This window comes from Lampetra fluviatilis, chromosome 43 (genome assembly GCF_964198595.1).
Source record: "Lampetra fluviatilis chromosome 43, kcLamFluv1.1, whole genome shotgun sequence".
NCBI classification, from domain to species: Eukaryota; Metazoa; Chordata; class Hyperoartia; order Petromyzontiformes; family Petromyzontidae; genus Lampetra; species Lampetra fluviatilis.
Genome location: NC_136317.1, coordinates 444,219 through 467,513, shown reverse-complemented (window position 1 = coordinate 467,513; position 23,295 = coordinate 444,219). Strand labels below are relative to the sequence as shown.

Below are 23,295 nucleotides of genomic sequence, written 5' to 3'. Positions count from 1 at the left end.
GTACAAATCAATTATTTGGCTCAAGATGCGTGAACGGAAACCGTGCATGTACAAATCGCTTGTCGACGACGTTCTACGCGATTTGTGGCTCAAGGAAACTTAGGATCCTGTGCGTACAGCGGTCTCGAAAAGGACAAATCGATTTGTGACTTAAAACAGGACGCTATATTGTGCCAATTAATTAAATTGTAGGAAGGGCTTGCTAATAATGACACCCAAATTAATAAGAGTGTTCCATTAGAAATTAGTTTCAACCATCCTACTTAAAAATATATCAAAAGTATAAATTTTGTTTGCTGACCAAATGTTTAATTCGACAGATTGACAGAAGACACAACCTAAGCCAAGCAGATCTTTACATTTGTAGATAGGACCCATGGCTGCGTGTCCTGTCACGATGGGGTGCAGTTCACAGCCGAGACATTGCGAGTTCATATCCTGGTCGGCCAGAATTCAAGCCAGCCCGTGAAGTGAAATTAGCCTGGAGAATTCTGTCCACCAACTGCATGGCAACCGAAATCTCGAACTTAACTTCAACGGCTCACGAGACACGCGGTGTTACCATTGCTACTAAATAAACGCTCGTTTAGGGCCGCGTCTTCCCGTAACCGTCCGACTGCGAGGGCGCTGCCAGAGAACACCGCGCCGGTCTTTCGCGCGGGCCCAGCACGAGCGGGCGACGCGTCGCGGACGGGACGGACCTTGCTGAGGCGGGAGGCATCTAGGATGGGCGAATTAGACCCCGCGCGGAGCTTACGCAGCAGCGAGGGGGTGAAAGCGAGAGCGGGGAGAGAGGGCAGCGCGGGCGGAGCAGCGCGTCTGGGCTTGGCGGCACCGGTGGGGGGGTGGGGGGGGGAAGAGGGAAGCAGGCGAGCGGCAGGGTTGAGAAACGGACGCCGGAGGAGGGCAGACACAGGGCCGTGTGGGCAGACAGAATGTGGTGGGTAGAGAGAGACGAAGGCAAATCACTCTTTATGCGTCATTGCTCGTTGGAAAGGACACGACGCAGACACCCGTTCTCAGAGCAGAAATATCCCCAGTGATTTAGCAGAATTCAACACAGACCTGGAGTAGAAGATCTCAGAAGGTGCAGCATTATCCACCTGCCATAAAATAGCTATCGTAAAGCCTACAATTTGTAAATGTCGCTTGAATAGTACTTGGAAAACCTACCAATAACTATGGGAAAGCTTACGAGTACCAAACATGCCTAAAGTAACCAATCGAAAGGCAAACAATATTAACACTCCTCAATAGCCTTCAAAAGACTACCATTATTATTAGCTTCCATGCAATGATCCAATAAAAATCCTACCAGTCTTCCACAGCACGTAAATTAGCATTAAGAGCACAGACGAAAGTAAAAAAGCAACGAAATGAAAGAAAAAACAAAAAGTACGAGACAGGCAGAGCGAGTAGCGGCGCGCCAAACGGCGGGGGGTTGGGGGGGGGGAGCAAGCGACCCGCCTCGTCCAGCGCGGGAGCCACGTGGCCGCGAGCGAGCGCACAGCTACCTCTTCCTCCTCCTCCTCCGAGCCGGGGGGGTAGGGCACGGCCTTGAACGCCGCCGAGTGGGGGCCGTGGGGGCCCTGAGCGCTGGGGTTCTGCGGGAGGAGGTCCGGCAGGGCCCCGCTGCGGCCGGCCATGCCGTTGCTGTCGGCGTGCACCACGCGCTTCTTCTCGTTCTGTCGCAAGGACACGAGGGTGAGCACACAGCGAGACCTGCACATGGTACGACGCGTGTGCACCTGCGTTCGGGTGTCTGCGTGGGGAGCGGGAGCGTAGCGGTTAGCACGCCAAGTGTGTGTGTGTACATGTGTCTGCACGGGGAGCGAAAGCCAAGCTGGGGATCCCGAAAGCCAAGCTGGATTGATGATGGATAGCGGTCAGATGGGCACACACCATGCATAACAGGTGTTATAGACTGTAGGGCTATGCTGCAGGCGGCAGAGGGCAGCGCAGCATAGTTGTGTAATCTGCACTCACAAGCGCACTCACAAGCGCGCTGCGACGTTATAATGCTTCCCGAGGATTAATGCACTCAAACCGAGCTCGATTCCTGGCCGTAGCTAAAACGAACGCCGTCTGACCCAGTCTCGGATATCCCCCCCAACACCTTCAATCAACCCGCACCTGGCAAGCGCGGTGAAATACGGTCAAACACCTCCCAGTACTCGCACGGCATGGGGTGGGGTGGGGGCTTCTTTCAGCGAACAGTGCGCACGGCACCGATCGCGAGCAACGCGGCGGTCGCGAGAGAGAGGGGGGGTAGAGAGCTCCGTAGCAACGGCGGGAGCCACCTCGTGAACGATCAGAGTGCCGTCGCCGGAGGGGTCCTGCGAGGAGGGGAGCCCCGTGTCGTCGTGCACCACCAAGGTGTCCGTGTCGTTCGCGGGGCGCCTGCGGACAACGCGGCGGTGTGGGGGGGGGCACCGGGGGTCATTTTGTTCAGTGCATTTGTGACGTCAAGACAAAGTGAGTTTTTAGTTTAGGTACCGGAGGCCATTTATGAGTGGACAACAAGCAAACGCGATGACAGCCACCATGACCCAAAACATCACCGACGATGACGAGGGGAGACGAACGAGTCCGAAGGAAGACGCAGAGCACCATCATTTTGTCAAGCACCGCATCAAGACCCAAAACGGTAATTGGCTATACATGTTATTAACATGTTATTAACAGGTTAGCCAATCGGTTTGGGTAAAAATTGCACGCACCCTCAATAATAATTAACATCCAACCGTGGACTAAATGATGGACTGCTTTAGTTGAATAGTCTAAGAGAATAACTAAAGAAATCCACAAAGACAGCTTTGTTGATGTCGACTTGACCTATGACCGATGAAATTAACACCGCGGGGCACAGCGGGCCCGTGGACATCAATCGTGTCGCGTGGTCGTCATGCATCCCCAGTGTCGGGATTAAATGCCCCCCCCCCCAGGAAAATGCCATTTAATTTACTGTACTTTCCTTAATTAAACATGTCCTTAAATGTGACTGAAATTCTCTTTATTTAGTGTATTGTGTTCATTGGTTAACTTTAGTGAACATAATTTCTTAGGTTCACTCGCAACCTTGGTCCCCCAAATCCTATTCTCACCACAAGGTCATCAGTTTACCAACCGCGAATTTACCAACTGTGGGGGATTTCAAGAACCTACCCTCGTCGTTGGCAAGGGATTACTACTGTATTTGGCTGCTATCAATTTCCACGTGAGAAGCCACTTCCTTGAGCTATCGTTTGAGGTCAGGTGGTTTCTGAAAAAGAGCCACACAGCTCAGTGGGCTCGACCTGGTGAAATAAAAGACAGCTTAATGTAGTTTCACTTTTTAAGTTTAGCAATTCCACTGCCTGCACGCCGCTCCGATCGACCTCGCCACCGCCCGGCCCCACCGATGGCTCACGCGGCGGGGGCGTACATTTGTCTCGACATGCCGTGCACCGGGATGGTGCCATCGCGCCGCCGGCCCTCCGCCTCCTCCTCCGCGTCCTCCTCCTCCTCCTCGTCGTCCTCCTGGTCCGAGTCGGCGGACTCGTCGCTCGACGAGGAGTACTCCGTCGACTTCTGCGCCACCCGCCCGGTGTCCGACAGGACCTGCGGGCGGCAGGGGGTGGCAGCAATCGTCACGTGCGGTCGGGTTCGTGGCGATAGAGCGGGGTGGCAACGGTGACCAGCACGGGGGCCCGAATTGGCGCAGGGCTCGGGTTGCCGCGATGTGCCGATACTACGATATATCGCGAGATGCAAGGTTTGCGATAATCGTATCGTGACAAATGATTTTTGGGAACTCTACACAGTGCAAAGCTACAGGTGGTGTAACACAGCGAAGCATGGGCAGTAGAGTTTAGAGTCGGTAGATTCATAATGTATTCATCTAACAACCAGAATCTTGGTTGGTGTGTACATTTTCCATTTTTTTTCTAAGGCTTTTTTTTATTATCTATTGAGTCCCAGGCCCTGTCCTTTTAAAACAATGATTCAGTTGCATGCATGATTTTAATTCTATTTTCTTTGTCTTTTTCCCCAAATGTTACCCCAACTGTGCTATCGGCATCATGCCGCGTCACAAGACAAAGAATCCATTCGCAACTCTCCTTAGAGAAGTGTAACACCTCATTCTGTTCCATTCGCGGCATGCACTGACACTTGCGTCTTTTGTATCGTGACCTATGTAACGACGTTTGTGGAACTAAGATCTGTACCCGTCGCAGGACGCCCATGAAATAGCGCCGAGCATCTCATTGGGCCCTTCCTGCTGAAATAAGTACAATCCATCAAGATAGAGAATGGGCCGTAACTACATTGTAATCCTTGGTCATGCGACAGTCAAACTAATATTATTTTTTTTATTCTCAGAGCTGGAATTTGGTCACGTTAAGTGCGGTACTGATGCGCTTTTTTCCGTAGTCATTGGTGATTGGGCTGAGACCATAGACTCACTGTACTTGAACACCCAGTTTCAGCATGGGGTGCTACCTAGATTCAAAACTCGTGTCAGCTTCTGATATTCGGAAGCCACTGGAGCTGTGCACTTTCAAATCTAACTTGAAAACTAATTTCTTTCGACCTGCTTTGTGCTTAGTTTGTTGTCCTTCCCCCGCACCTCCTATCAGCACGGTTGGCTACGTATCGTGCAAAAGAAGTTCAACATACACATGTAAATCTGACCTGAGCTACCTGGCTACCTCAACGTTTAAGGATTATAAATTTGTGGAGTAATCAGTTGCTTGTGGCTCCCTGCACATCTGCGCAATGATGTCACGGCAATGCCACAGCGATGGGTTCTTGCGTCGTGCCGACGTCATGCCACCTCAGCTCCCACCAAGCAAGGTGGGGGTGGGACACTATTAAGGATGTGCGAACTGCGAGGGTATCACTACAGCTATGTTGTGCTTCAGCCGAGCTGACCTTGTGAAATTACAAATCATGGACTCCTTTTATGATTCAATTAACTCGTAAAAAAACCAACAACCGACGCAACAATAGCAATTGGTTACAAATCACAGCACGTGCATACTATAAATTGATCAGGCAAATACATAATTTTAACCTGCATTCTTTTACTTTAGTTTTAGCGCGTGCAAACGACTCCATTGGAGTCGTTGCGTGAAGCGTGCACGGTGGAACTTCACTGCGGTGCTCCAGCCCAGCGTTTTTACATACTCCGGACCACGCAAGCCCCATGGTTCCACATTTTTGTGAATAGCAATATTTTCTATTCATGTTGCAAAGTTAGTTTCACTGCACATTGCATGCAGCATTGAGAGGAAGCTTTACCGTGGGGGGAGGGGGGTGCAAAGACTGGAGTTGAGAAACTCTAATTTAGCAAATGAGCTTCTTAACTCCAGCATCCAGGGCCAAAATCCAGGGCCTTTGACGATCACCGTTTTTTCCCCAGTCCAAGTGCCTGCCAGTCTTTCAACGAGGCATTAGCACCCAATGTGAAAACTAGCTTTGATAGGCCACCGTCAACGCGCTCCGTTCACTACTGCTTCTGCGGTGCCGAGGTGGGGGGTGGGGGGCACCCTCTCGAATCTGACAGTGAGGAAAGGAGCTTGCTGACATGGCCACCTCAAGGTAACCAGGTGGGCACAGGACGAGCTGGGACTGGGAGGACATCCTGGGCACAGGAGTTTGCGGCATCGGAGCTCGTGCTGAATTGACAAAACGGTGCCATCCTTCAATGCTGTGCAAGGTGCAGTTTTAGCTCATTCGTGAGTGGTAGAGGTGGTGGTAATTTCAGTGCAGGCGAAAAGCACGACCCAAACAGTGACTGTGCAAGCATTTGACTTCAACACTTTCTGCAGGCCGGTTGCCTGGTGTAGGAAACCACATTCTGGCTTTGCCAGCACAAAAGCGACTCCCTCTTACCAACGTGGGAATGGGGTGACCCGTTTCATTCAAAGATCTATTATTTTCAATCTGTTATCGTCTCATTTTTCTGGCCTCGTTCACTCCACCGGTGTAAATCTAATGTTCAAATTAACTGCAAATCATCCGATTCACAACCGCACACGAGTTGACACGTGTATCGGGAACACACAAATCTATTCTAAATCAAGACATAAGTCATTGAATGCCTAAAAAACTACACACTATATTTACAGTCATTGTATGCTGATCGTGCATAATAAGTCGATACATATACAGGTTATATATGCATCTTGAAAACACGCTGCATATACACAAACACATCAGCGGAGAAGTCACATTCCATTTACCATCAGATGACTCTTGAAGATGTCTCACTATCCTTTTCGCTGGTTAATCACGATTTTTAAAGAAGCAAAACCATTTACTCATTTAGATACGGCCAAATTGAGGTTTTTTTGGGGGGGGGGGGATTTGAAATGTGACCGCTGACACGCTTCAGACGGTCAGACCGAAAATAAAACTGGAATGACGCAAGCAGCGTCCTGCGATGGAAGCAGGCGCAAGAGAGGGTCGCAGCAGCAGCGGGTAGGGCGCTTACCACCATCATCTCACCCTACGCGTGTGCCCGTGGCGCCGTCAGGAGGAGAGCAATAACACAGCCGCTGTTACCGCCTCCGTGCCGACGCAAATAGACAGCAGCGTGGTGTAAAATCGCGACCGCGGCAACAACAACAACAATAATCCTCCGAACGCAATCGCGGCGTGCGTCTTAAAAAGGTGTGCAAACCAAGTGCGGGAAACGTGATAGAACTGACCTCAGAGATAGCTTTTGTATAGCTCTTATGGTTAAGCGTGGAGTCGGGAAAAGTGAGAGAAATCGTTTAAAAAAACTGATACAAAAACGAGGCAAAAAAATATCGACGCTCTACAGCGACGCAAACCGTTGAGACAAGTTGCGTTCCGTTTAGCGATCACCCGTGAAAGCTGGCATGGCGCACAGGGGGATAAGTGTGGGCAATGTCAAGTCAAGCTAACGTGTACTCGTGTTTACATTGCACAAAGCACTCATTTTAAAACTGAGTCGACCTAGGTCAGAGTGCAGAATCAGAATATTGTATTTATCCTGGAGAAATCAGATGACCAACGAAGCTTTTTTCACAGCTCTCCAGCAGGGGCAGGTCAGAAAGTTACAACAAACAATGCAAACTATAGGAAAGTTAAGCAGATCACTAAAAAATTTACTAAAACTAAACTTGTATTTTACTTGGTAAAGCCCACTGAGCTATTAAGTTAAGATTACAGCACTCTTCTTTACAATGCATACAGGATAGAATGATGATAGGAGCAAAGTATTCTTATTAGTACGACAACTGGCGGTGCTGTCGGTGCAGGTTTACCGGTGGTCTCATCGGTCGCGTAAACTCGGGTCGCTCCACTTGCGTAACCGGTAACGGTTCAGGGTTGCTCGACGCTTCAACCTGAAGGGTGGCACCTGCAAAGTGTAGCGAGAATGTCATTAAAGACCGCGAAATAATGAACATCACAGAGCTTGCCTTCTTTCTTACAACGTTTTGTCAATCCACTGCTGGACTCCACCTCTCTGAGGGGTTGGTGAAGGGTCAGTTCGGATGAAAATGGTCACCGACGTCATAAGCGTCATTAACCACTGCGGCACCACTCCACAGAGCTGGCATCATCCTCAATAATAACAAGAACATATTTGCGTTGTTTACCCAGAATATGCTCGACAAGCACCTGTTGCAAAAACCACATTGATCAGTGGAGGCAAGCGAGGTCAAAATAACCTCCATGACCAACGTGGTGTGGGAAGGCCATCATCACCCAACAGCGGATTAAGGAGGACTGCAAATTAAAGAATCCATTGAGACAAAACGTCTCCTTCAAGGGCAACTCCGAGGACCCAGCTGCACAGCATGAATCAGATGCGCGTGTGGATTCATTAGTCCACACACGCATCAGCTATCACACACAGCCAGGGAAGATTGGTGCCAGGAGGTGAGAGTATGGGGTTGGGGGAGGGGCGGTAGTCGTTGGGGCAATGACCTCTGCTCTGGTTGCGCTCACGAGACCCGGGCTGCGAGCCGGGCTGAGACCCGGGCTGCGACCCCGGTCGGGATCCCGGCGTGCTGGATCCGGAGTGCGATCCGGATCCGGAGCTGGACGAGCCACCGCTGCTGAACTTGCGCGGCGGCTGCTGGTGCTGCACGATCCCTGCCGCTCTCGCCTCCAAGGCACTGCCGGCACTGAAACGAAACAGTTGGCGGGAATTGAAATTAAAACGCGCAGGAGGCGCAGTTCTAAGCACACGCGTAACAGATTCGCACACGCGCAGTGGCATAGCGTAGTTGGCACACATACGTACGTGTGCGCGTGGCTTAGATGGGTGCAGTAATGATTAACTTGGAAACAGAGGTGATCAAGTTCGGAGAGGTCTTTGGTAGGTATACAATCATTTGCCTCCCAGCAATTGAATGAACCATTACAATTCTATGGAATACATTTTTTATTACAAACTGTGAATGAAGTACATCGAATGGCTGCAGAGGTCACGTGAAACTATTATATACCAACTAAAAAATCGATTCCCAAGAGGCACGATTCGATGCAGTATGAACAGGTAAACTAGAGTCAATTGGCAGGTTAGCGTGATGTGGAGTAAAGTGTGCGCTACACCACCTATTGCAAAATGTCTGTCCAGCCTGAAAGAATTGGCCAAAAAATGCTCTAGAGCTACAGAGCTCCCTTCTAAGCCCTTCTGCCAGCCATGGCACCGTGATAGCAAGATGTTAACCACCTTGCCTGGTATAGATGAGGTCTTGCATTCGCTCCTGACCCTGATGCATGGCCATCTGGAGTTTACGTGTTGTCCCTGTGGTCGTGTGGCTTTTTCTCCAGGTCCTCCGGTTTTCCGCTTCACATTTAGAAATATGCGTTGGGAGTATTTGGCCGCTATAAATGCCCATGTAAGCCACTTTGTTCGGCTATCATTTGTGGCCAGGTTGCTTCTGAAAAAGAGCTATGCAGCATAGTGGGCCTTACCTGGTACGATAGTTTTAGTTTAAGTGCAGGGCTGAAAGTTTACCCTTTACCTATTTAGCCCTCAGTAAAGTCAAAGTTCTGCTCTCCTGATGTACACAAAACACACGGATGTGTACATTCTGGACTCTCCTGCCCACAAGACAAATCCTCATCCCCTCCGTGTGTTGCCGGCCTGGTGGCAAGCATGGCGGCCGCACCTGGCCTGGCGAGCGTGGCGCGGCGTGAGCCCCGGGAGGTGGCTGGGCGAGTTTCTGCGGCCCAGCTTGGGCGAGACGAGTCCGGCTCGCACCGGCACCTGTTGAGGGTCGTGTTGAAAGCCAGAAGCACGAGACGCAGGCACAAGAGACACAAGGGCCAAACGATCAAACAAAGAAAAAAATATAACACAAACGCGTCCTCGAATTAATGCGGGCACGTGAAGGGCCCCCAGAAGTCAATGTCGCAGAACTACGTTTGGTGGTCAATCCAGCAGGCCTCTTATTCACACCAATTCTCAGAATTGGAATATAGTCAATTAAAAGGAATCAATCAATTTGCGCAAAAGTAGTTTTTTGTGTGCAGTTACTGGTGACCAGACCGTGGCAATCAACTTGCTACAGTTGAGAAGCCAGTGTGAAACAATGGTTGCCAAAACTCAAGGATTTCTTCTCAGTGGCGCTGGGCACGCGGTGCCTCGGGACCTCGAGAGCCAGCTCTCGGGATGTCCCCCGCCGCCTTTTCAAAACCACAACGTCGACCTCACCTTGGCCGTCAGATCCTCCCACTCGGTTCTGCTCCGTGCCAGCAACTGTTCTGGGCCTCCGGGGCCCACGGGAGCGGCGGGATGCCGGGGGCTGGCCACGGCGGGGGCGGCGCCGTTGCCGAGTGAGGCCACGGGGGGAGCGCTCGGGGCAGCCGCGGCGGCCGGCAGGAGGTCTTGCTCAGGCACCGACTGTGAGCGTGCCATGGGGCCAGAGCCCTGCTGCCGCAGCGGCACGCGGTGCGCGACCTGCACCTGCTGGTGCTGCGTGCGCACATCGGCAAGCCCAGTCACACGCGTGTGCGCAATATTAATTCATTCGTTTGCTTTTGTATGTAGAACTTATATTTCACCGTACGTAGCCAACCATGGGAATCGGAGGTGCAGGGGTAGGACAACTACAACACAAAAAGCATTTTTTTTACCAAACCACCGACCTAGAATGTGCCTGATCCTGTCAAATCTCAGGCGTTAAGCGAGGTTGAGCCTTCATATTTTGAGTAGCTTCCAAATATATATTATATATACTGCGTTATGTTGGTTGAAATGTAATACTGTAGCACTATTGATACATTTCCAAGGTAACGTGGCAATGCAAACCTTAGCATCACCATGTGGATTACTACCAGTCGTATGACAAAATGATAGGTTTTTACACATTTAAAAACTCAAAATGAATAAAACCAAGGTGAATAACAATAAAGTGTCTGGCATTGGGCATGGGTGGTGGCAAAACAGGAAGGCCCACTGAGCAATAAAGCCCTTTTTCAGAAGGGACCCGGCCACAAACGTGGTTGTATTGTTCACACGGCCCTGTCCGCCGCAACCTGTGTGGCAACCTTGGGGCAACCCCCAGCGGCAGACTTGCCTGCGACTCGGGGCCCCCCCTGTGGAAGGCGGACGGCGCTGCTGGTCCCTGTGGTGCCGCCACGGCAAACACGTCCGGCTGTGACGCTCGCTGTCCCCCGGCGGCGGCCGCCGCCACGGGCATCTTGCGGTTCTGCTTCGAGCGATCCTCCACCTGCAGAGCAGCGCACACGCGCCCGTCAGCCTCACCCGAGCGGCACGTGTATCGTAGCCGCAAGGCCCGGTGCACTGCCGCAGAAACAGCGGCTACTGGTTTCGCAATGCTTTTAAGTTGGGACTCGATAACTCGGCATGTAATGGATTCAACCCCAAGGAGATTCGAGAATTGTCACGATTCGAGAATTGTCACAATTCGAGGGTCACGATTAAATTCTCCCCTTTGTTCTGCCTAGTGTTGTATTGTCCATCTCAAATGTTGTCCCATACGTTTGTGTGCTTGTATTGATATATTTTTTTACTTAGCTGTGGCTAAAACCCTGTCTGCAGCTCGCTCTGAGATGCAGAGAAAACAGCGATCCTCAGAGGTTGTGGGTAGGGGAAGTACGGTGGCAGGAGGTGGCAGAGAGAGCCTTGGTGCTGGCATTATGTGCACTCGTGTCTTCCCTCATTATTCACCAGCTGGCTGTCCGCGATTTTGGCTATCCGCAATTTTGTCTATCTGCGAATCGCATCTGGGACTCGACGCGACTGCATCGCGAGAGCAAGTGATGACAGATAATTTCTCGAATCTTTAGAAGCATCTGCAGACGTTGCACACATGATATTTGTAGGCCATTGTCATTTTCCGCGGAAATTTTCTATGCACGAGCATCTCCAGAACGCATCTCTCGCGAATAACGAGGGAATAACTGCATCTGCATCACAGTCCACGACCTCAACGGGAATTGCTGCGATTAGTTAAGATGAACTAAGTGCTAATTGTTAAGAGGAGCTAAGCGACCCGTTGGTGGCAGCATGGACAATTCGATTCTCTTGTTTGTTCTAACTTTGTTGGTATTGTCCCTGTCAAATGTTTTGTTTAGTGTGTTTGTACTGCTAGACTGCTAGGCAAGCAAGGTGTTGTTTGTATTGCTCATCTCGTACGTTTGTCTTGTGTGTAATTGGAGTGTTCTCGTCTTGTTTGTCATTTCTCATTGGTAATGGAGGTGTTACTCGTTTGTTTTTAATCATTCTGTCCGTCTCATTGGCAATATCTCTCATGAGAGTAGTTTGCTCCGTCTCGTTCATTCCATTCACTCAAACGTAACGTATTCATGCAATATGCAAAACCCACAAGAGACCAATTCTGAAGAGTATGCACTGTGAGCACAAATTCGACTTGAATCGCTGGATCGTTAAATATGCCGATCGGTGGCCTCCTCCACCCACGAAGCGTTTCTCATTATCAAATGTAAAATTTTTGGATCGTATCTTACAACATGATGGCCAGTGTTTGACCCATACTTCACCATGCAGTTCAGTGTGGGTTGGTTAAAGAGAGCACATTTTATAGAGCATACCAATGTGTCGAATGAAGAAAGTTAATTGGTACGTACTGCCGGCTATGTCGTACGGGTCAAGACGCATGGACCCTGATACATTAAATGGAACGAAAGTTGAAAAGCACTAAATAATTCACAGAAAGGTGAGTGCTTAGCAATGCACCGAGAGAGAGAGTTTAAATAACACGAACAACGCACAAAATCGGAGACACCACACGGACAGTTTGGTCAATGGGATCTTGGGGGGCAGGAGGGGTCACCAGACGGGACCCCGATGGCTGAAGAACGAGACTGGTGACGGTATAGCAGCCCAAGGAGCGGTCGCCCAGGAGGACGACCGCCACCACAGGGGAACGATGAGATGAGTTCACGTGCCAGGAGAGACGGTGAGGGAGCCACGGTGGCTAGGAGATGTTAACTACCTCGCCTGGTGTACAGGTCATGGGTTCGATCCCAACCCTGACGATGGCTTTTGTATATTCGGAGTTTGCGGTGTCTCTCTCCCCGTGTGTTTAGAGTATTTGCCTGCTATTAATGTACACGTGATAAGCCAATTCGTTGAGCTGTCATTTGCGATAGCCAGGTCGCTTCTGAAAAACAGCTACATTGCAGAGTGGGGCCTTATCTGGTAAAATAAAAAGTTTAGTTTTGATAGTTAGCGGCTGTAAGAGGTGGCATGGGCAGAGGGCCTTCAAAGTTGCAGCGCATAAACGATAGCCGACGATATACAACAACTTTAATTGTAAATCTTGTTAAATGCCAAATAATGAGTTACATCATCACACACAATAAAATGAGTATTGCATGCTGTATATATTTCCCTAATACGCGTAATACAAACGTATATATGTGGTGTGCATATGTACAGAAACCCACCACAGAAGACTAGAGACATAAGTAGATTTTAAGACCCTGTTGTTACTAACATGCTGTTTAAAGGAAGACATCACTGAAAACAAACAAACAGCTCTTGACAGTGTGAGTTTCTACCTAGGCTGCGTGTCCTGGGCTGACAAGCGCTCGAAGCTTCATTAGTTACAGTCAAGCGTGCCGTCACGACACTCTGACATCAATGGAACGTTATAAAAACACTTCTTCGATGCAGTGACATGACAAGGCTATTGTTGAAGTCTTTATTCTCAGTAGAGGAAGCGTAAAAACCTCGTGTCGGACAGCCCGGGACACATGCAGGCCAGCTACGCATTTGTAAGAGCCGTTTGTCTTTCGGTTGCATCTTCCTTTCAAAATCTACAGACTAAACCTACGAGCCATTCCCACCAAGACTGCAGTGCATCTCAACTCCAGCCCTCGCGATACTGAAGTAGAGATACCCTGCTCGACCGCACAGGACGCTCGTAAACCGTGACACTAGGGTAGGTTTATGGCAATCGTCGCTGGGAAGCACCGCCATACCATTTCCTATTGCGAAAAATAAAAAGAAGTTGCTGAAAACCTGAACAAATCTAACTTATGCATGCCTCCTCCCCCCAAATGGTCAGCTAGGATGATTACTTCCAATAAAACAGCAGAGGTCACATGACTACCTAAAGTTGTGTGCTCTGCAGATCAGGCACTACTGAAAACTATTTCGCAACAAATCGGGTTTTCAGTGGCGAGCGAGAACTTCTGTCAAGAATTGGCATTCAGTTTACATGAAGGCTTTCGCGACGAAGAGGATCCATAATATAGGATTTTTGGGTTCGATCGCGTAAATAATTGTCATTGCTGTACCCAGGTTGCCTAAGCTGATCTCTATGAATGCATTGGCAGTGGTGAAGAATGCAACTGCCGTAAAACTGCCCAGTGCATCACGGGCCTTAACACACACACAAGCAAGTATACCGTTGCGCATGCTTTAACGCGCACGCACGCACAGACACACGGTGCAGACAAATTGCACGTGCGCGTCAATCGAGCCCTCCGACGTGCATGGGGGGGGGGTGGGGGGGGCTGTTGCATGTGACCGTTAAAGCTGCAGCAGTGCGCGTGAGGCCGTCCGTTAAGGGCGTCATGTGACTGTTGTGGCCATTAGTGCATGCCGGACAGTTAAGGGGGTTAAAGATCTGAGTGCTGCGCGTTTGCCCGTCCTTTGTTTCGGTGATACCTGACTTGGCCTTGCCTGCAGCGGCACGTCTGGACTCTGAGCGGAAACACAAATGACGACAGAGGGGCGACGGTTTAAGCAGGGGGGGTGGCGGGGAAAGGGCACGGCGGGGGGCGGGGGGGAGACGGGCACAGAAACTAGCCCACGGGTGGCGTTAAGGGCAGAGGTTTCCAAATTAGCCGTGTCGCAACACATCGATTCTTACGCTCGCGACGCACGAATCGCAATGTGAGAATCGATTAATTATGACATGCCAATTTTGCTCGGTTGTACTTGGGTTAATAGAGCAGACAACATAGTACCAATCGGACGTAAACAAAAAATAATTATTGAACCGAATTGTGACGCGGAAACAGGATAATTCATTCAAAATCTCTGGGGGGGGGAAGGGCACAAGTGAAATGTGACATGCACAGTGTAACCGCGCTTGCGCTCTACCAACCTGCTTGGCCCATGCCGGCTTGTCAGGGCAGCTCTTCCCCTCCAGGTAGTGGTACTGCACCGCCGCCGCCGCTTGCTGCCTCTGCCTGTCGGGCCCGGGGGCAGCGGCAACGCGCTGCTGCTGCTCTGCTTGCTGCTGCTTCTGCAGGGACAGTAGATAGCGCTGTTCCTGTTTGAGTTGCTGCTGCAGCAACTGGGCCTGGCGCTCCTCCTGCTCAAGCTCGGGGGGCTCGTCCGTCTGCTTGCGCTTGTGCTCCCGCTGCCGGTGCAGCCAAGACAAACACAGAGGGGGCGGGGGACAAACAGCCCTCGGCGCCGTTACTCGGTGGAAGCGGCCGGCGTAAGGCTCGCCGTTGGAAAGCGCAAGCGAGCGGCGATTGCTATCAGGGGCAAGAAGTGGCTCACAGCTGCCACCTCTCAAAAACAACCGCAGGGTTGGTGCCCTGGTGAACAGGTCGCGTGGCCGGTGACAAGATTCCAGTTGCCTCCTGTCTGTCCAGCCATAGTCACTTCTGCACGAAAGGGAGGTATTGTACCTCGGTAAGAAACGTTTTGGGAGTCGTTGCCAGTATCCACAGATGTCTTCTTAACCGTTACGTTAGAACGATCCTGCAGGATCAGAATGCAGAGAAAGCTTGTGGAGAGTGCCCGCACTAAGTCCCTGCACCAAGTACCCGTGGCCTGACACCTGACTCACCCCGCCCACTACCCACAATCCCTCAGTACTTTCTAGCACAGCCAGATCACAATGGTAATGCAAGTTTTCAACAGAACCAGACCTCTCTATGAAGCACGAAATATTTAAGTGGAGAGAGGGAGGGAGGTGAAAAAGGGAGACTGGTACCTGGGAACAGGCCTGAAAGGAGAAGTAACTCGACACAGACAACTGCCTGGTGCGATTGCAAGAAGCAGAGAAGCACAAAAACACCTTGGCACAACGAGCACGGTGGTGTCACCTCAGACGAGTGCGGCAGAAAGACCCCGGCTATACAACAACCAGACGTGCGCATGCTCGAGGGCGTGACATTGAGGCGACCTGTTCATGCGGTTGATCCATCTGGATGGCTCGGCCCATTTGCTCGTGATCCAACTAAGGAATGACTCCAGGAGGGGCAGTGAGGAGTACTGGAGAGGGACCTGTCCCTTTAGTGGTGAAGGTCGCTCTATGGAACCACCAGTGGCTCCCGCTCTGGGAACGCGAGCCAGGGGTAGAATGTCCCGGGGGAAGCTCCCAGCATCTTGCTCGGACTTCTCCCGAGGACACCTCCGAGCCCAGGGGACGAATCAAGACGACGAACCCCAAGGTCGTGCCCTGCATCTCTTGCGACCCGGGCACGCAAACCTGGTGCAGCTCCTACTGTACACAGCCCGGTCCATCAACGCGCGAAGCTGCACCCCGCCGAACCGTGTCCAATGGCCGCGGGTCACCGCGCTCGTCACGGACGACGAACCCTCGGGAGGTGGAAACTTCAAGCAGCGCGGGCGCTTGGCCGTTCCCGTTGGGAGACTTCTCCTGCGCTTGCGAGCGCCGTGATGGACAAGGCAGACCCGGGAAGGCGACTTCGGGAGGCGCGCACGTGGAGGAGTGGATGGCACGGCCCCAAGGGCACCGGCGTCTCATGGGGGAGCGTCAGCACGGTTGCGGGAGGAGATCGGCTGGTGAGGTGGGAAGGCCCCGTCATCATCGCTGCGAGGAGCTCGCGAACTGCACGGTGTTCCGGTGACAGACTGCATGCGCCCGAACGCACTCCCGTCGGCGTTGGGGTGGTGGCTGGGCGAGCAACAGCAGGCGCTCTTCTGGTACGGGCTGGTCCGTGTGGCCGCATCTCTGACTGCGGCCGGGCGAGGCTGGCGTTACCAACATTCGAAACTGCGGGCCGCACGACGAGAGGATACATCCGCTCCGAATTCCGCGTGCTTACAAGCGGACGGAGCGGCAGTGTCCTCTCGCTGCTGCTAAGACTGCAGCCACAACCCCGCCGGCCACAAGTTCGCGGACTGGCAGACGTTGCCTGCCGTACTGCGGGAGGGCGCCAGGACCCGGGTCTTGCGCTTTCCACGGGCTCTTCCAAGACGGGCCGTGTCTTGCCGCCGGTCACTTCTGCGCCTCTAACGATGGCGGAGGTGAGCGTAGTCTGGTTCAAAATGAGGACAAGCGTCCATTTCGTGGCCGGTCCCCAGGCAGTTACGGCAGCGAATGGGTGTCTCACCTCTGCAGGTCGGTGCCACAAGAGCAGCGGCGCCTGCGTGCACACTTGGGCCCCATCGCCGCTGTTATTTATTTAGTAAAGGATGCCGCATGTTCATGGTGCTGGTTGACGTTGCGTTCAAGTGGAGTGCATCGTGAACACCACCCGATAAGAAAGGTGGTGCCATTTTTTAAATGAGGTTAAATGTGTATTTTATAATCTCGTTATATATTTTGAAGTGTACACATTTACTCTCGTGTATCCTGAATGGGTATGATGTAATTCCATGTTTGCTTGTGAAGGGTGCCGTATTCAGTAAAGTTGATTAAGAAGAAAAATAAAAAAAATGGCCATGAAAGAGAGGGAAAGGAGAGATCAAGGTTACCATACAACTCCAGATGAATGTTTGTCAACAACATTCTGCAACTTTTTCCAAGTTTATAAATTTAATTTGCCTGAGCTGCGATGGTGGCTCAAGCCTCTGCTGCACCACGCTCGATGCAGAGATGACCGCCGAGGGATTGTGGGTAGTGGGCGGGGTGAAGTTAGGCGGCTGGCGCAGACATTTAGTGCCCACTCCCTAAAGACTTCTCTCCATCACACGTTCGTGTAACTTTCTGACCTGCCCCTACTAGACATCTGTGAAAAAGAGCTTCATAGTTCATCGTATTCCTCTGGTATACATAAAAGAGTAGGATTCTTTTTCGAATTCTGACTCTGCTTGATAAACGCTAACGGAGCGGTTAAGAGGACATCCGTGGATGCTGGCAACGACGACCAAAAACAAAGATGGGTCCCCATGCTCTTTTGCTTATTGACATTTCCACCCCCTGCGATGATTTACGCTCACACACCAAGAGAATGGTGGTGGGGAGGAAATGCCAATATCACAAACATGCGCCCCAAGGCTGGGTTTGTAAGGGCAAGTTAATATCAGACGTTTATAATTGTGAATAAAAGAAAACCATACAAGCGAGCTAATGGGCAGGCGAGGTGTGGAGAAGAATGGAAAGTTAATTGGAGTTACATGGAAACAAGGAGCAACGTATATGCTTTAAAAATGCCAATAAAATATTTTTTTTTACGATTCAGAGCTTGCCAATTGCAAATGGTCACAAAAAAGGAGAAAATATAGGAGCTTTCTGAACAGCACTTGGGTATTGTGATGCTGCCATAAACATAATTTTGCACACAGCACTTGGCCATTTCAACAAAAAATATTTTATGGACTTTTTGTTTGCGGAAGTCAGGAAGAAATTGAAGGAAAGCAGTGAAGTGGTAAGTAGGAGGCGCTGGATAGATCCGACCACCGTTACCAAAAGCAAAGCCTGTTCCTGGAGCAGCTGCTGCTGTAGCATCTCTAACTGCCTGTGCTCCTCCTCTAACTGCTGTCGGATGTGATCCTGAGGGTCGACACAGAGGCGATCACAGCAGCGACACACGGTCAACGGCTCACTCACTCGCCGACTCACTCGATTCAACGCTACAGGCCTCACAGCCCACCTGAGATCACTTCACTTTACACACGTTTTCATTTTTTTTTTAAATACCGAGGATGACCGCAGTGGCTAGGAGATGTTATCTGCCTCGTCTGGTATGCAGGAGGTCGTGGGTTTGATTCCGACCCTGAAGCCTGGAAATTTGGAGTTTGCATGTTCTCTCACCCCGTAGTCACTGGATTTTTCTCCGGGTCCTCCGGTTTTTCCCTCCACATTTAGAAACATGCATTTAGAGTATTTGGCTGCTATAAATTTCCACGTGATAAGCCACTTTGTGTTGAGCTATCATTTGTGATAGCCAGGTCGCTTCTGAAAAAGAGCTATAAAAGCTCAGGGGGCCTCACCTGGTAAAATAAAACATTGATTTACTTTTTCATTTTAAATAGTTACAATGCTGCTCGGTTTAATATCATCATTATTCGTAGGCCATGTTCAAGACAAGTGTACACACAAACCCACCCACATTCACAAATACTAAAGATCCTCTGGGAAACGACAAACAAGGGAGCCTTCCGAGGTGGCTCGCCCTTCGAGACTCGCGCACATGGCCAAGGGGTGGGCACCTGCTGCTCGCGCTCCGCCTGCCGCCGCCGCTCCTCCTCCGCATCCGCGCGCAACCGCTGCTGCTGCTGCTCCTGCTGCTGCTGCTGCTGGCCGTGTTCCAAACCCGGTTCCGGGTTCCGTCTCCGCAGCTCCTTCTCCTGCAGCCGGGACTGCTCGCGTGACCGCTTCTGCTTCTGCGAGGGACACGGCGTCGGCGTGATCAGCGGAGCGGTCAAGCTGGGGCACATTGCCGAAGTAATTTAAAAATGATAATCGGCCACTTGCTCAGCCGATGCTAGGACCCCGTCTCCATCATGGAGCAGTGGTTGGCATTGGCTTTGTATATGGCGAGCTGCTGATCAGATCAACGCTCCTCACACGCACGCTTTCGAGTGGGAGGGTCTTCTTGTTAAACTTTTTTTTTATCTCGGTCATTACCGATATCTTACCAAGCAATTCTACTCTGGAGGACAGAGTCTTAAACGGTAGACGAGGCCTACTAATAGAGGCAGATTTTGCACCTCGACTAGTTTTGCCTACCGAGTTGACTGCCTCCGACCTGGCCAAACGTACGTGAACCAGTGGGGGTCAGGGGTCATGGATTGTATTTTTTTGTAAACACCGACATCCTGAACTATCGCTCTAGATAAAAACATGACCTGGACGCCAATATTGACATCTTATAGTCACTGTCGCACACCTCGAGCGAGATACAATGTAACAATTTCCTTTTTCTACTTTTATTTTACCAGGCAAGGTCCACTGAGCTAAACAGCTATTTTTCAGAAGCGACCTGGCCACAAATGAAAGCTGAAAATAGTGGCTTATTATGATGGAATTTATAGCAGGAAAATTATCTAAACGTGTGACATTGATTCTAAATGTGGAGGGAAAAACCGGTGGAACCGGAGAAAAATCCACGCGACTACGGGGAGAAGAGACACGCAAACTCCAAACATACAGCAGGCGTCAGGGTCGGGATCGAACCCACGACCTCCTGCATTCCCAGGCGAGGAAAGTCAACATCTTCGAGCCACCGCGACCTCACCTCCTCCATCTGCCGCCGCTGCTGCCGCTGGTACTCGATGCGCTTCTGGCGCTCGGCCAGCAGGTGCTGCTTGCGGCCGTCGTTCTCGCTTTGCTGCTGCCGCGCCAGCATCTCCAGCTGCCGGCGCTGCACCTCGGCTGCCTCTCGCCCGTCGCCGCGCTGCTGCAGGCGCAGGAAGTCGCGCCGCAGCGTCGACTCGCCGGCGACGTTCACGATCGAGCTGGCACAATGCATGCAATGACAGTTAACGAGCACACGTTCACTAAACACATTTCTGCTGTGCAGATCTTTTTCAGAGGAGACCTGGCAATCACAAATGATAGCTCAACGAAGTGGCTAATCACGTGGACATTTATAGCAGCCAAATACTCGAAACCCACGATTTTAAATGTGGAGGGAAAAAACGGAAGATTCGAAAAAAAATCAACGTGACCACGGGGAGAGGGACACGCAAACTCCGAATACCCAGCAGCAGGCGCCGGGGACCGCTCACCTCGGCTCTCCTTCCTGATTCTGCGCCTCCTCGTCCTCCTCCTCGCTCCCACTGTACTCGAACTCCGTCTCGTCTGTCGAGACACCACGACAACAAAAAAGCAGAGACGTGCACTCAATTATTGTTTTGGTCATGCCAGTCTGGAGTTGAAGTTACATGGCTGAGAACACAAAACATTCACGATAACAATTTTGTGGTATATAGCGGCACGTGTTTTTATAAACGCAAGGGTAAAGGGTATAAGTCTTCATCAACCTAAATGTCTCACAGTTAAGAAGGGTATATTGGCTGGCCATCGAACAAAGACTGTCACTGCATTGCGCACTTTCGGATGCGCTTCTGTGACTGTCTGGAACGCTCTTCCATCCAATATTAGGAAGCCACTACTAGAGCTATGCACTTTTACATCACCTAGATTGAAAACTAATTTCTTTCGAACTGCTTTGTGTTTAGTTTGTTGTCCTTCCCTCGCACCTCCAATTAGCATGCATGGTTGGCTACGTACGGTGCGAAATACGTTCAACGTACAGAAGTACATATGCTATACAATAGAGAATCCATTCGTATCTCCCGCAGAGCAGTGCCAACCCTTCGTGTGAGAGAACAACCCACGGAAGCGGATGCCAGTTTCCTAAGAGACCTCATCAAGCGACCTCTGGTCTACACAATAGGGGGGCAGCACTTTCCCGTCCATTCCACCAAATGACAATAATGTTCGCCACTTTATAGCTAAACCCACATTTACATTTTTGGAGCTGGAATTTATTCCAAACGCACCCAAATTATTCGTGCTGGAATTCATCCAAATCAACTGGTGGTTTATTTGTGAAGTTAGCGGTGGCCAGGCTGAGATCATCTACACAGAGTATCCGGTTCAATCACAGGCGGCTGCTGCCTGTATTAAAATACAGGATCTCAACCCCCAGGATTCCAGCTCGGCGCTTTGACCTCCGAGCTACCAGTCGCGTGCATCTGCAGGCGTTGCTTTGTGCGACTGGCTCACGCCGCCGTGGGACGCACCTTTCTCCCCGCGCTTCTTGCGCGTGCGGTCGATGTGGTCCTTGAGCTGGATGCGGACCTGCCGCTCGTTGGGCTGCTCGCGGATGAAGGGGTGCTTCAGCAGCTGCTCGGTCGGCAGGCGCTGCAGGTAGTTCTTCACCAGGCAGCTCTCCGCGAAACTCAAGAAGCGCTTGGACCTGCGCGAGTCGGGGCGGAGCCCAGGTTCGGCACGAAGGACCGAGGCAGAGAAGCAACCCGAGCCAACCCAAGTTAGCTCGACAAGAACCCGAGCTAAGCTAAACAATAATGGCCTCAACCACCAACTGGACCAGACCCAATCCCAGACAATGAATGCAACACACTGCAAGGTGCAATTCAACCAGCCCAGCTCAACCAATAGCTTTAACATGCCGGCACAAATAGCGCAGCTCCACCAACAGCTACAACAAAAACAACCCAACTAGTCAAGAAACCACCCCAGCTAAATCAACTCCACCCAACCATCAGTGTCAAACCAATGTAACCTGACGAGGGGGCCACGGTAGCGAGGTGTTAACTACCTCGCCTAGTATGCAAAAGCTCGTGGGTTCAATCCAGACCCCTGACGCCTGTACATTTGGAGATTGAATGCTCTTCCGGTGGCCGCGTAGATTTTTCATGAGGTTCTCTGGGTTTTCCCTCCACATTTAGAAACATTCGTTTAGAACCTTTGGCTGCTATAAATTTCAACATAAGGCACTTCATTGGGTTATCGTTTGTCATAGCCAGGTCGCTTCTGAAAAATAGCTATATAGCTCAGTGGGCCTTGCCTGGTAAAATAAAAAAATTGATTTAATCGTTTATAGTAAAAATATTATTTTTTCTAGTTTTATAGACAAATGAAACCACTCCCCATAAAATGCCCTTAGAATTGTAAAGGGAGAACAATCGATTCCTGGCTGACGAGACATTCCGCACATTAAGGAAGCATTCGGCCACTTTGCAATCGTCAATCTTTTCTCCATCAGCGGCAGCATCGGCAGCACTCACCACTTCTTGGATTTGAGCCTGGGCGGCGGGTTCCGTGGGATCAGGAAGAGAGCCCTCATTGGGTGCATGTCGCACAAGGCTGCAGCACACAACGCACGGCGCGCACACCGATGAACCATGAGAGGCGCGCTCACCTCGCACCATTGCTGTGTGGGAGTAGGTCAGGGTGTGTGTGCAATTTTATTGAGAGACTGTGCATTGTCTTGGTGTGGTCTGGGACTGTTGTTGTATTGCTGCCTTGCTCAAGCTTGCAGTTACTACTGAAAAATCGGCAGTAATGAATGTACTTGTGTAATTTTGTACTTAGATAATTTAGCGACTGGATTACCTTCTCTATTTTGCACCATCATTTTTTGTATTGTGAACATCTGTGAAAAAGAGTTTCACAGCTCATCGGATTCCTCCAGGACAAATACAAATTCTCATTATGATGTGTGTCAAGATCTGCCTCTGTGGAGGAGGAGGCTCGTGAAGGACGCTACTGGGCAGTTTGAGGCAGTCGCCCTCCAGAGGAGTGACGCTCACAACAACGAGCCGAGCGCCACTCAGCTAAAATAGACCAAGTTGGCACAGTAAGAGGCACAGGTGGTGGTGCATCTGCCAGTCATCTCAGTCAGGAAACCCACGGCACCTGGTTCTGTCCCATCACCTCCTGCCAGCAAGTCTTAAAAACTTAATGTAGCCTCAAAGTGCACCTAGCCTGGCACAAACGCCATGGGGACGTTCCCACCAATTAGTGGTGAATGGTGGCCGTTGTTGTTGGACGTGTGTGGGTCTTTTTACTGGTTGTCTGGGTGTGTCTGTGGGTGCAGTGTCAGTTTTAGTAATTGCTCGCTTGCCCCACGGTTCAGAAGGATAAACGTGGGAATCTTTGTGCGTTGTGCAAGCCGTATCATATCCTCTTATTTTCAAGAGCAGACCAC

At 50.8% G+C, this 23,295-nt stretch overlaps 1 protein-coding gene across 5 annotated transcripts in view; it reads right to left on the bottom strand.

The window, feature by feature from the left end:
- The window catches only part of LOC144946969 (mitogen-activated protein kinase kinase kinase kinase 4-like), a 105,175-nt gene that overhangs the window by 9,542 nt on the left and 72,338 nt on the right, over positions 1–23,295 (bottom strand). Inside the window, exons 9-24 of one of the 5 annotated variants that reach the window (XM_078876037.1) lie at positions 22,373–22,451; positions 21,365–21,540; positions 20,345–20,417; positions 19,852–20,071; positions 18,824–18,997; positions 18,078–18,164; positions 14,574–14,831; positions 14,132–14,167; positions 10,548–10,700; positions 9,683–9,943; positions 9,138–9,235; positions 7,945–8,144; positions 7,278–7,372; positions 3,425–3,600; positions 2,301–2,400; positions 1,515–1,685 (exon numbers count right to left, since the gene is read on the bottom strand). In XM_078876037.1, the coding sequence (XP_078732163.1) occupies positions 1,515–1,685; positions 2,301–2,400; positions 3,425–3,600; positions 7,278–7,372; positions 7,945–8,144; positions 9,138–9,235; positions 9,683–9,943; positions 10,548–10,700; positions 14,132–14,167; positions 14,574–14,831; positions 18,078–18,164; positions 18,824–18,997; positions 19,852–20,071; positions 20,345–20,417; positions 21,365–21,540; positions 22,373–22,451 (2,357 nt within the window). The remainder of the gene's footprint in view (positions 1–1,514; positions 1,686–2,300; positions 2,401–3,424; positions 3,601–7,277; positions 7,373–7,944; positions 8,145–9,137; positions 9,236–9,682; positions 9,944–10,547; positions 10,701–14,131; positions 14,168–14,573; positions 14,832–18,077; positions 18,165–18,823; positions 18,998–19,851; positions 20,072–20,344; positions 20,418–21,364; positions 21,541–22,372; positions 22,452–23,295) is intronic. The other 4 variants (XM_078876040.1, XM_078876038.1, XM_078876039.1 and 1 more) reach the window with 4 other exon arrangements.